Source organism: Bufo bufo, chromosome 5, assembly GCF_905171765.1.
Source record: "Bufo bufo chromosome 5, aBufBuf1.1, whole genome shotgun sequence".
In the NCBI taxonomy this organism is placed as follows: Eukaryota; Metazoa; Chordata; class Amphibia; order Anura; family Bufonidae; genus Bufo; species Bufo bufo.
This window is the reverse complement of record NC_053393.1, coordinates 210,651,230-210,665,312: the sequence shown is the minus strand read 5'-3', so window position 1 is coordinate 210,665,312 and position 14,083 is coordinate 210,651,230. Positions and strand designations below refer to the sequence as shown.

Here is a 14,083-nt window from a genome sequence, read left to right as displayed (position 1 = left end):
AGGCATATATATTTTTTTCTGATTAATAAACTCCCCCCCCAAAAAATAAAATAATCACAATTCACCCCAGAACGGAAATTAAGACATATTGTTTTTCCTATTTCTACACCCCCAAATAAGAAATATAACACAATTCACCACAGAACAGCTAATGGGACGTAAGTATCTTTACTATTAATACACCCTATAAATAGCTGTAGTACAATATAACTTCACCGCTGAACGGCACTTATTACATATATTTTTTCTTTTTTTCCCCTATTAATACACCCCCGCAAAAAAAGGAAAACAATGTAAAAGCAACGCAGGATGGCTAATAGGATGTATTTATGTATCCTATTAATACGCCCCATAAATAGCTGTAGTACAATGTAACTTCACAGCTGAACGGCAATTATGACCTATTTTTCCCTTTTTTTTCATATTAATAAACCCCCCCCAAAAAAGTAAAATAATGTAAAATCAATGCAGAACGGCTAATAGGCCATACATATTTTTCCTAATAATACACCTCGTGAATGGCTGTGTCACACAGAACTTGCACCCCAATCACAAGCAAGGTTTGCTGGAATTAGTGATGTGTCATATAGTGCAAACAACCTAAAAGCAGCAGTATAACTGCAATTTGGATCCCCAATTAGTGCAGCAAGGTGTAATAGTAATCGCTCCTATTACCCAGGCTGTACACTCTCCTATTGCACCCTGTTCTCCTATTATAGTGTAGTCCCCAACCTTTTTTGCACCAAGGACCAGTTTCATGTAAGACAATTTTTCCAGGGACCGGGTGGGGTGGGGGGGTTCTGGGACGGGGCTTAGGGGGTGGGCGGGGTTTATGGGGGTGCTGGTCGGCGCTGACTGATTCACGCGCACGACAAAACACAAGGTGCATATTAAAATATATAACACTATATAACGATTACATTTATTATTTAAATGTGACTCCAAAAAAAAAGTATTGCAACACCAATTCGATACCATGAAAAAAAAAAATACTCACACGTTAACCACATGTTGCATGTAACGTGTGAGTATTTTTTAATTTTTACTTTTTGCAAAGTATCAATTGCCCATTATGTGAGGAGGTACTTGATGGGGTCACTTACTATTAATGTGAAGCAAATAGAGGTCTAAATTGATAAAGCCTTGTGCCTCATATTAATAGTAACACCAGCAAGTACTTCCTGACATAATGGACATTGAGCAGCATGGGTTTAATGTGTAGGCTGGTGTTGGGTACTACAGTATGATAAGGTTACTGTCTATTAATGTGAGGCACATGAAGTCTAAATTGATGAAACCATGTGCCACATATTAATAGCAACCCCGTCAAGTACCCCGCTTAACATAATGGACAACATGGGGTTAATGGCATCAGGTACATGCTGTTAATATAAGGCACATTGTTTTATCAATTTGGACATGCATGTGCCTCACATTAATAGTAAGAAACCTCATTATGTGTACCTTATATTAATGGTTAACCCAATGTTGCCCATTATTTGATGATGTGCTTGGGGGCCACATACTTTTAATCTGAGGTACATGGGGGTACTAATGTAATAGCACCATGTACATCAGATTAATAATAGGTGACCCAATCTGTGGGACAGTGTGTGGGTACCTGCGCTTTCCAGATCACTAATGGCTGGGGACTGGTCTGAGAACACAAGAGTCAGGAGGAGGAGGCTGCCGCTGCTGCCGTTTGACGAGCACACTAGCTGAGACGGTGCAGCGGTAAACCCTCCCCTGTCCCCCCTCCTACTTTAATATTAGACATATTCATTGGTGGCAGTGGTGCGGCGCCTCAGAGCCCACTCATTGTATTGGGCTCTGCAGCGGCCGCGTCATGGGATGGAGGGATTCCCTCCCTCCGTCTCCACTAATGTTGGCAACATGTACGCGTCGGGCGCGCATGCGCCTGGCGTCTGCGCTCCTCTCTCCTCTGCGGCCCGGCAACATATCTCCCAGGGCCCGGTCTTGGGCCGCGGCCCGCGGTTGGGGACCGCTGGTGTAGATAATACCTCCCTATCCTTTCCCTACACCTTGACTAATCTTTCCCTGAACTTGTAAATAGTTTTTCAGCACAATAAAGTCTTTTCTAGCACTGTGCCTAGCACCTTCTGACGTCTCTCCCTGCACTGGAAAATGGCAGAATCCAAGTAGGCTGAGGCTATTTATAGGGCTGTGACATCACAGGGCTGGCTGGCTGCTGATTGGTTGCATGCATGGCATTGTGGGTGATCCCTCATTCCCAGAGTTCCTTGCTCCATGTCCTAACATGTGCAGCAGCCATTTTATGAAGAAATGCTATTCGTTACCACGGAAATTTTGATTCGGTTCAAATCAAATTTTTCCTGAAATTCGGATCGAATTCCACTTCGTCATCTTTGATTCGCTCATCTCTAGTCATAGATATTGTGTTTTTATGGCATTTTTCCAATAGGCTTCTCAATTAAATGTGCTGCTCCGTTAAACGCTAACTATGCATATTTTCTTGTTTTCTTTCAGAGAAAATTTGTGATGGTATCGGGTTTGGAGCTTTAGAACATACTTTAGCCATAAATGCCACCAACATTGGTAGTTTTGAAAATTGTACAAAAGTTAATGGAAATATATACCTCTTGCCGTTAGTTGCCGTAGGGTAAGTCATATGCTAGTACAGGTGACATAGACAACTAATTTTTGCATTGGTGTTTGAATCTGAAACTTCAGGGGTTGATCGGATGTTTTTCAGAGCTGCTTCACCTGAAAGCAGCTCATTTGACATGGATTTTATTACACTGCCTGAAATAATTAAAATCTCTTTGCTGTGCTTGAAGGAGCCACAGCCCTAGTTCAGGCCAGTTTCAAGTGAGTGGGTGCTGTCCATGATATACAGCTCTTGTGATGACCACAATGTTTCATAGACCAGGTCAAGAGAAGCTGGCCTTAGCATGGTTGCCCATCCAGTATTTTTCCCTACACCACTGCATCCAGCTGTACAAGGGTCTGTGGCATTGTGGCATTCTCTGTTTGGGCACCGTGTCATGTAGAAGAAGGTGTCTTTGATTTTGTCTTCGATTTGCATATAATAGGGTGAAGCTGTCCATTACTGAGCTTTTAAAAAAAAAAATCGGATTTATTCAAAATTTTCCACAATGGAATTAAAATCTGCATTGCGGGACAACAGACATGTCACTTATTGAAGTATATTCTGCATGAAAACCCGAGTTGGTACACACACATGGATTAGCACTTGAATGGGACTAATCCATGTGTGGATCTGTAGCATGGCAAACTGCAAATAACCAGCAGAAATCAGATTCTTCATCTTGAAAAATCTGCTTTGTGAGCATGGCATTATGTAGGTATTTAAGCATTGTATAGCATTATTTTTGGAGGAACTTAGACATATATATATATATATATATATAGAAGACAAAAAAATCGGACTGCACTCCAAGCATTTCTTCAAAAAAGTTTAGTTTTTATTCACCCATGAGGTGGCAAAGCGACGTTTCGGCTCAAGCATGAGCCTTTCTCAAGCATTGGTGAACAGTGAATAGCCAGTATATAAAGGTGTGTCAATACATATAATCAAGCAACATAATTGGTACTTTAAAAATAATATATATATAAAATGTACAAATATGTGCAAAAACCGTATAATAGTCATGATTGTTAAAGTGACTAGTGCATTTCATACAATAAATCTCCAAAATACAATAGATTACATATAAAAACACCATAGGACATATAATTGGTTACATCTGTAACTCATCAATACGTCATTCATGCATCAACTGTAATAGTGCACATGTGCAAATAAGGAAGACTAATGAATTGCTACCTGGAGGGATGATGGCGCCCACATATACAATAGCGCTGCTCAGCGCGTCCTCAGGAGACCAGCGCGCATGTCCCAATCGTTTGACGTCATCTAGGGAGACCGACCGGTGCATAACAGTGCCGCCTACTGATAACATCAGCGGCGCACCCGATAACATGTCACCGCCTTCTCCCATCAATGCCTCCACATAGCGACGCATGCGCAATAGTTCCGGCAAGCTGTTTTCCGCCATATTGGGTAAGGGAATCAGAGCAGATAAATAACCATACAATCTGTCGCTTATCGTCCTATTCGTTCTGCACATACAGTTGTTGTGGTTGAATACCACCATGTTGCAGGGTGGATAAGTGACCAACTTTTCCAAAATGGTACACTTAGATCCACTCATCACCTCAATGCCAGCGGCACGTCAGTGTCGTCATCATTGTAGGATCATATCCTGCTTAAATATACAACTGTGAGGGTACTCCTCATTATAATAGACCGATTAAAACAAGCGACAGTGTACACTATAGAAAAGATATAAGTTACTCAATATAAATTACATCGCTCATTCCCAATTTTTTTCAAACTCGTCCTAACGGGGACATACGCATGGAATCCAGAGAAAAAAAATATATATATGTCTCAACACAATTATTTTTTCGTGGGCTCATCATCCACCAATCAGGTTCATCAGTTTTCTGAGGTGCCATCTGTGCAGATGTATCTGGAAAGATAATACAAAAGTGTCAGTGTCATAAATTAGTGAGAATACCCATTACATTTATGTTAAAATCAATTTATTACTCAAAATTATATGTTTACATTTTCTGTTTTTTCTTTTTCTTTTTTTAAAAACCAATGAATCTGTCAACCGCAGGAGGTATTATGGAGCCCATACCAATGCAACATAGGGGCAAAACAACCTCATCACAGACCTCCTCCATATCTATAATCTATATTTAAACCTTTGGGGTGCAGACTTTGTAATGTCTGGATCCAATGCATTTCTCTTTTTTTGAGTAGAGACACTCGATCTCCACCCCTCCGTGGCATTGGAACCTGATCCAAGATCCAACATCTGAGATCTTTTTCTTTATGACCCAGTAACCCAAAGTGTCTGGGCACTGGCAAATCTTTGCGTCCCTTTCTGATTGTGTAACGGTGATTATTCAGCCTAGTCTTAAAATCCGTGGAAGTTTCGCCTACATACAGAAGGTGGCATGGACAGGATAAGACATAGACCACAAATGAGGAATCACACGTAAGGTGAAACTTAATTGGGTAAATTTGTCCCGTGTCAGGATGTGTGAATGTCCTAGATCTACAGATCAGGCTGCAGTTGACACAATGCAGGCATGGGAAACAGCCCGTGCCAGATGGTGCCAACGTTGTCTGTCTGACAATGGACCCAGGTCCCACATCCGCTCTCACCAGTTGATCTCTTATATTTTTACACCTACGGTAGGCACATAGGGGAGATGTTCTAAATTCTGGTACCGTTTTTAAACAGCTGCCAAGTATTGGCCAGTGTCTTTTTAGGATCTTATTGATCACACCGCTGTGTTCTGAATAGGTGGATACAAACGTAATTCTTTTTTGCGTCTTCCTATTATCCTTACCCTGCAATAGGGAATCCCTGTCCACAGCCAGCACTTTTTGTTTCTGCTCCATGAGCAGTTTCTCCGGATATCCCCGTTGCTTAAATTTAACAACCATGCTGTCAACCGTTTTTTCTAGGGCTTCATTATCAGCTACAATTCGCCTGGCTCTTAGAAATTGGGTTATGGCAGATGCTTTACCATGCTGCGTGGATGACAGCTCTCAAATCTCAGCATCACATTCCTGTCAGTGGGTTTAGTATATAGTGATGTAGATAGCATTCCATTCATAACCATGACGTTAGTATCAAGGAACTGAACTGAGGTATCCGAGTAGGTCACCGTGAACTGTAGCTCACTGTCCGCACTATTCAGGTAGTCATGAAACTCCAACAACTGTTGTTCAGTTCCTGTCCAGATGAGGAAGATGTCGTCTATGTATCGCCACCATCCCAAAATATATTGGGCATGGCGGGACACATAGACGACATCCTCCTCGAACCTGCGCATAAAAATATTGGCGTACGTTGGGGCCACATTGGACCCCATCGCCACGCCGCGTTTCTGGACATAGTATGCATCTTGGAAAAGGAAATAGTTGTATTCCAATACAATGGTAAGAAGCGAGGTAACAAAGGCACTGGCTTTGTTACCTCTAAGAGCCAGGCGAATTGTAGCTGATAATGAAGCCCTAGAAAAAACGGTTGACAGCATGGTTGTTAAATTTAAGCAACGGGGATATCCGGAGAAACTGCTCATGGAGCAGAAACAAAAAGTGCTGGCTGTGGACAGGGATTCCCTATTGCAGGGTAAGGATAATAGGAAGACGCAAAAAAGAATTACGTTTGTATCCACCTATTCAGAACACAGCGGTGTGATCAATAAGATCCTAAAAAGACACTGGCCAATACTTGGCAGCTGTTTAAAAACGGTACCAGAATTTAGAACATCTCCCCTATGTGCCTACCGTAGGTGTAAAAATATAAGAGATCAACTGGTGAGAGCGGATGTGGGACCTGGGTCCATTGTCAGACAGACAACGTTGGCACCATCTGGCACGGGCTGTTTCCCATGCCTGCATTGTGTCAACTGCAGCCTGATCTGTAGATCTAGGACATTCACACATCCTGACACGGGACAAATTTACCCAATTAAGTTTCACCTTACGTGTGATTCCTCATTTGTGGTCTATGTCTTATCCTGTCCATGCCACCTTCTGTATGTAGGCGAAACTTCCACGGATTTTAAGACTAGGCTGAATAATCACCGTTACACAATCAGAAAGGGACGCAAAGATTTGCCAGTGCCCAGACACTTTGGGTTACTGGGTCATAAAGAAAAAGATCTCAGATGTTGGATCTTGGATCAGGTTCCAATGCCACGGAGGGGTGGAGATCGAGTGTCTCTACTCAAAAAAAGAGAAATGCATTGGATCCAGACATTACAAAGTCTGCACCCCAAAGGTTTAAATATAGATTATAGATATGGAGGAGGTCTGTGATGAGGTTGTTTTGCCCCTATGTTGCATTGGTATGGGCTCCATAATACCTCCTGCGGTTGACAGATTCATTGGTTTTTAAAAAAAGAAAAAGAAAAAACAGAAAATGTAAACATATAATTTTGAGTAATAAATTGATTTTAACATAAATGTAATGGGTATTCTCACTAATTTATGACACTGACACTTTTGTATTATCTTTCCAGATACATCTGCACAGATGGCACCTCAGAAAACTGATGAACCTGATTGGTGGATGATGAGCCCACGAAAAAATAATTGTGTTGAGACATATATATATTTTTTTTCTCTGGATTCCATGCGTATGTCCCCGTTAGGACGAGTTTGAAAAAAATTGGGAATGAGCGATGTAATTTATATTGAGTAACTTATATCTTTTCTATAGTGTACACTGTCGCTTGTTTTAATCGGTCTATTATAATGAGGAGTACCCTCACAGTTGTATATTTAAGCAGGATATGATCCTACAATGATGACGACACTGACGTGCCGCTGGCATTGAGGTGATGAGTGGATCTAAGTGTACCATTTTGGAAAAGTTGGTCACTTATCCACCCTGCAACATGGTGGTATTCAACCACAACAACTGTATGTGCAGAACGAATAGGACGATAAGCGACAGATTGTATGGTTATTTATCTGCTCTGATTCCCTTACCCAATATGGCGGAAAACAGCTTGCCGGAACTATTGCGCATGCGTCGCTATGTGGAGGCATTGATGGGAGAAGGCGGTGACATGTTATCGGGTGCGCCGCTGATGTTATCAGTAGGCGGCACTGTTATGCACCGGTCGGTCTCCCTAGATGACGTCAAACGATTGGGACATGCGCGCTGGTCTCCTGAGGACGCGCTGAGCAGCGCTATTGTATATGTGGGCGCCATCATCCCTCCAGGTAGCAATTCATTAGTCTTCCTTATTTGCACATGTGCACTATTACAGTTGATGCATGAATGACGTATTGATGAGTTACAGATGTAACCAATTATATGTCCTATGGTGTTTTTATATGTAATCTATTGTATTTTGGAGATTTATTGTATGAAATGCACTAGTCACTTTAACAATCATGACTATTATACGGTTTTTGCACATATTTGTACATTTTATATATATATTATTTTTAAAGTACCAATTATGTTGCTTGATTATATGTATTGACACACCTTTTATATACTGGCTATTCACTGTTCACCAATGCTTGAGAAAGGCTCATGCTTGAGCCGAAACGTCGCTTTGCCACCTCATGGGTGAATAAAAACTAAACTTTTTTGAAGAAATGCTTGGAGTGCAGTCCGATTTTTTTGTCTTCTAAAGTGGGTAAGCACCTTTTTACCATACTTGGACATTGCACCCGTCTATTTTTCCACACTATCCAGGGTGGTGCTGCCAGTGGTTTTTTTGCTATATATATATATATATATATTACTGCACACTAAAAACGGTTCCTTTTTACTGCTTATGTAAAAATAATTAGAAAAGTCAGGAGTCCAGAGGAGTTTTCTCCCTACAAAATAAACATGGTTCGGGATGTTCATTGTCTCTATTAAGGCAGAGTTATTGAGGAAAGCAGAGGGGTGCATTACAGAACCTCAGTGCATATTATCTTAGTACGGTAGGTTGTCAATGAAATGTCTGAACTAACCAGATCCAAACTGTTTTCTGTTTTAGTGATCCTTTTACCAACACAAAAGGTTTGGATCCAGCTAGCTTGAATATTTTTAGATCTATCCGAGAAATATCAGGTTAGTTCTCATGGTACAGCAATTTTATTGTTAATTTCAATCTTTTATTTCCTTAAAGGGGGTTGTCCGAGTTGCCGTATTTTTTTCCCCATAAGACACTAAAGTGGGGGGGAAATGCCCCTGCGTCTTATGGGGCGACTACTAATGAAACGCTTCCATTATGGAAGCGCTCATTAGTACCGGAGGACCAGGAAGCGGTTAAGGCTCTGTACTCACCGCTTCCTGGTCCTCGGCTGTCAGCTGTGCAGGGCTGCGCACAGTGGGAGGGCACTCTATGACCTCACGCTGTGCGCGCCGGTTCACTGCATAGCCGGCGGCAGGATGAAAAGGATTGCACCGGAAGAGAGGAGCGGCGGCGTCCGGAGTGGGAAAGGTAAGTGCTTTTTTATTTTATTCCAGGTTGATGGGGGCTAATATAAGGTTTATGGTGGCTGGTGACAAGCCATGGGGCTGGTGACAAGCAATGGGGGCTGATATGAGGCTGGTGACAAGCAATGGGGGCTGACAAGAGGCTGGTGAAAAGCAATGGGGGCTGACATGAGGCTGCTGGGGGTTAATCAGAGGTAATGGGGACTGAAGAGAGGCTGCTGGGGGATGGTGACAGGCAATGGGGGGCTGATACGAGGCATATGGGGGCTGATGAGAGGCATGGGGCTCTTATCTGAGGTATGATTGGGGGTCATTCACATAGGGGTCTGAGCTGAGGTCTGATTGGGGGTCTGATCTGAGGTCTTATTAACATTGGGGGTCTTATTGGGGCTGTCAGCTGAGGAAATGATTCTGAGGGCCTACGCTCATGGACTGCAAAAGGCTCCTGTTCAAGAATCTAGCAGCTTGTTTGCTGAGAGTTTCTTTACTGCCTTCTGGTGTAATTTTATTTCACCAGTACATTCATTTCCATCTTAGTAATGTCCCCTTCAGTGTCCCTCAGTACATTAATGTCCCCCTTAGTGGACCGCAGAACAGTAATGGCCCCCTTTTATGCTGCCAAAGTAGTTTTCTAGTATGTGCTTCAATACAAAATGTAAAAAAATAAAAATAAATGGAACTCGCCTAACCCTGTTTCCACAATGAGCAGTCCACTTCTTATCGCCCACGTTGAAGTGTGTGGCATGGGCGACGCAGTGCAGTGATGTCATTGCACCGCTTGACATCCACTATGTGCTTTCAACCTCCATGAAGCCCATACACTGGAGGACCTGCCTTTTGTGAACTCTGGTAGGTGTGTCCTAAAGCAGCCTCTGACTTACCGGAATATGTGGCGGGGCAGGGAGCCTAAGGCATAGACATCAACTGGATCCACATCCTGAGGATGTGGGTACTGTTGAAATAGTGCTTGTCTGGGATTAGGGATGGGCCCAGGCTCCACACCTTATTTAGGCCAGATTTCCTGTGATAGATTTTCAGTTACACCATATATTTATATTATATATACTATGCATAAAGGCCATCTTCTTTGAGAAGACCACCATCCCCAGAATTTCAATTTCAATGAAATTCTCAAAAAGTTTTCACCGTTCACTGAATATTGAGGAATTTAAAAATCACAGAAGAATCTCTTCCAGAATGGTTGCTCTTCTTAAAGAACTGGTTCTTTTAGAGATATTTTATATATTTTAGTATTTTTTTTCTCATTTACATATTACCCTGAAAATGTACTAATATAACAATGACATCTCCCTTACTGTTCTTGCAGGTTATTTAATGATTCAGTGGTGGCCGGCAAATTTCACTGATTTGAGTATTTTTGAGAACCTGGAAATAATCAGAGGCAGAACTAAACAATAGTAAGTAAATTATACTGTAATATAGTATTAATCTGATATTTACAATCCATAACAAATATGCTGAATATACCAAATGCTAAATGAGGTACAGCTTCACGTTCCTGGTGGTGTGGTCTGACCACTGTAAACTTCATAGTGGTCCTGTCCTGTGTTGCCTGTTTGAATGATACCAAGGATGAGCTTGTACACGGCTGCTCCATTCAAACTCATTGGGACTGCCAGAGACCGCTGAGTGCTCGACCTCCACTCTGCTAGGACCCCTGCTTTCATGATCAGTGGGGGTCTCTGCGGTTGGACCCACCAGACACCGATCACCTTTCCTATTTGATTGTAGGAAAACCTCTATAATCGGCAGTGTTGGGTAAATGCATTCAAGGGTGCACTTGCCATACAGGTGACTGCTAGGGAGCCATGTGAGAGACAGGGTCTAACCCTAGTATGTCTTTGGTACTGGTTGTGGTTGGCGAGAACCTATGCAGTCCATTTCTATGGGGCTGTGCACACGAGCGGTGATTTTCACGCATCACTTTTGCGTTGCGTGAAAATCGCAGCATGCTCCTCTTTGTGTGTTTTTCACGTAACGCAGGCCCCATAGAAATGAATGGGGTTGCGTGAAAATCGCAAGCATCCGCAAGCAAGTGCGGATGCGGTGCGATTTTCACACACGGTTGCTATGTGACAGTCTATAAACTGTATTATTTCCCTTATAACATGGTTATAAGGGAAAATAATAGCATTCTGAAAACAGAATGCTTAGTAGGTGATCAATTGAGGGTTAAAAAAAATAAAAAAATTAACTCACCTTCTCCTCTTGTTCGCGTAGCTCCCGGTCTCTTCTTTACTTCTCAAAAGATGAACTATCGGCTAAAGGACCTTTGGTGACGTCAGATCACATGCTCCAATCACATGGTCCATCACCACGGTGATGGACCATGTGATTGGAGCATGTGATCTGACGTCACCAAAGGTCCTTTAGCCCATAGGTTATTAAAGAAGTAAAGAAGAGACCGGGAGCTACGCGAACAAGAGGAGAAGGTGAGTTAATTTTTTTATTTTTTTTTTAACCCTCAATTGATCACCTACTAAGCATTCTGTATCAAGAATGCTATTATTTTCCCTTATAACCATGTTATAAGGGAAAATAATACAATCTACAGAACACCGATCCCAAGCCCAAACTTCTGTGAAGAAGTTCGGGTTTGGGTACCAAACATGCGTGATTTTTCTCACGCGAGTGCAAAACGCATTACAATGTTTTGCACTCGCGCGAAAAAATCGTGGGTGTTCCCGCAACGCACCCGCACATTTTCCCGCAACGCCCGTGTGAAAGAGGCCTTAGAATAACATTTAGACCCATAAATATCAAATATGAGGTAATACAAGAACACAATTTATATAGCTGAATGTAAAAAGCCAAAAACCAATCCACAATGTGTAATATGTGTGCAAGAATTTTCTGGTTAAAAAAAGAATAATGTGAAATTCTAAGCAGATTTCAGAAAGTTGAGGAATGAATTGTCCCCCATGCTTGAAATACTGAGTAAAAGGTGCACACATCATGAGTCCTAAAGTCATAGTGAAAGTTATACATTTTATCTACATATAGAAAGATCATCATTTATGGCTTTATATTCTAGTGGAAGTTACTCGCTTGCTGTAACACGTACCCCCATATCGTCACTGGGATTACGCTCTCTCAGGGAAGTGAGTGATGGCGACATTGTAATTAGACAAAATCCCAATCTCTGTTATACTGACTCAATGAATTGGACAACTTTATTAAGAGCAAACCAACAACAGAAGACGATCTTGGAAAACAGAAACGCTGAGGAATGTGGTAAGCATCCAAGAGATGGTAGAGCCCCGACCCAATGGTCACCAGCGTAGAAAGAAAACACTATTTGTGATCATTGATAGATAGATAGATAGATAGATAGATAGATAGATAGATAGATAGATAGATATGAGATAGATAGATAGATAGATAGATAGATAGATAGATATGAGAGAGATAGATATGAGATAGATAGATATGAGATAGATAGATATGAGAGAGATAGATATGAGATAGATAGATGGATAGATATTAGATAGATGGATAGATATTAGATAGATGGATAGATATTAGATAGATATGAGATAGATAGATAGATATTAGATAGATAGATATGAGAGAGATAGATATGAGATAGATAGATATTAGATAGATAGATAGGTAGATAGATAGATATGAGATAGATAGATATGAGAGAGATAGATATGAGATAGATAGATATGAGATAGATAGATGGATAGATATTAGATAGATGGATAGATATTAGATAGATATGAGATAGATGATAGATAGATATTAGATAGATAGATAGGTAGATAGATATGAGATAGATAGATAATTTGCTAGATTGATAGCTAGATATTAGATAGGTAGATATATATGAGAAAGATAGATAGATATTAGATAGATAGATAGATAGATAGATATTAGATAGGTAGATAGATATGAGATAGATATTAGATAGATAGATAGATAGATAGATAGATATTAGATAGGTAGATAGATATTAGATAGATAGATAGATATTAGATAGGTAGATAGATATGAGATAGATAGATAGATAGATAGATAGATATGAGATAGATAGATAGATAGATAGATAGATAGATAGATAGATATGAGAGAGATAGATATGAGAGAGATAGATATGAGATAGATAGATATGAGATAGATAGATATGAGAGAGATAGATATGAGATAGATAGATGGATAGATATTAGATAGATGGATAGATATTAGATAGATATGAGATAGATAGATAGATATTAGATAGATAGATATGAGAGAGATAGATATGAGATAGATAGATATTAGATAGATAGATAGGTAGATAGATAGATATGAGATAGATAGATATGAGAGAGATAGATATGAGATAGATAGATATGAGATAGATAGATGGATAGATATTAGATAGATGGATAGATATTAGATAGATATGAGATAGATGATAGATAGATATTAGATAGATAGATAGGTAGATAGATATGAGATAGATAGATAATTTGCTAGATTGATAGCTAGATATTAGATAGGTAGATATATATGAGAAAGATAGATAGATATTAGATAGATAGATAGATAGATAGATATTAGATAGGTAGATAGATATTAGATAGATAGATAGATATTAGATAGGTAGATAGATATGAGATAGATAGATAGATAGATAGATATTAGATAGGTAGGTAGATATATTAGATAGATATTAGATAGATAGATAGATATTAGATAGGTAGATAGATATGAGATAGATAGATAGATATTAGATAGATAGATAGATATTAGATAGATAGATAGATATTAGATAGGTAGATAGATATTAGATAGGTAGATAGATATTAGATAGGTAGATAGATATGAGATATATAGATAGATAGATAGATAGATAGATAGATATTAGATAGGTAGGTAGATATATTAGATAGATATTAGATAGATAGATAGATAGATAGATAGATAGATAGATATTAGATCATGCACATTTCACGTTTGGCCAGTACCAGGTTGGTTGACAATTATCTGATGTATGGCCATTTTAAAGTGTTGTCCCATGAAAGATATTC

The 14,083-nt window shown here is 40.1% G+C and overlaps 1 protein-coding gene across 1 annotated transcript in view; it reads left to right on the top strand.

Annotated features, from left to right (window-relative positions):
• The window catches only part of EGFR (epidermal growth factor receptor), a 210,698-nt gene that overhangs the window by 148,681 nt on the left and 47,934 nt on the right, over positions 1 to 14,083 (top strand). The window contains exons 9-12 of the mRNA XM_040433365.1: positions 2,509 to 2,641; positions 8,602 to 8,675; positions 10,372 to 10,462; positions 12,100 to 12,299. Coding sequence (XP_040289299.1) covers positions 2,509 to 2,641; positions 8,602 to 8,675; positions 10,372 to 10,462; positions 12,100 to 12,299 — 498 coding nt within the window. The remainder of the gene's footprint in view (positions 1 to 2,508; positions 2,642 to 8,601; positions 8,676 to 10,371; positions 10,463 to 12,099; positions 12,300 to 14,083) is intronic.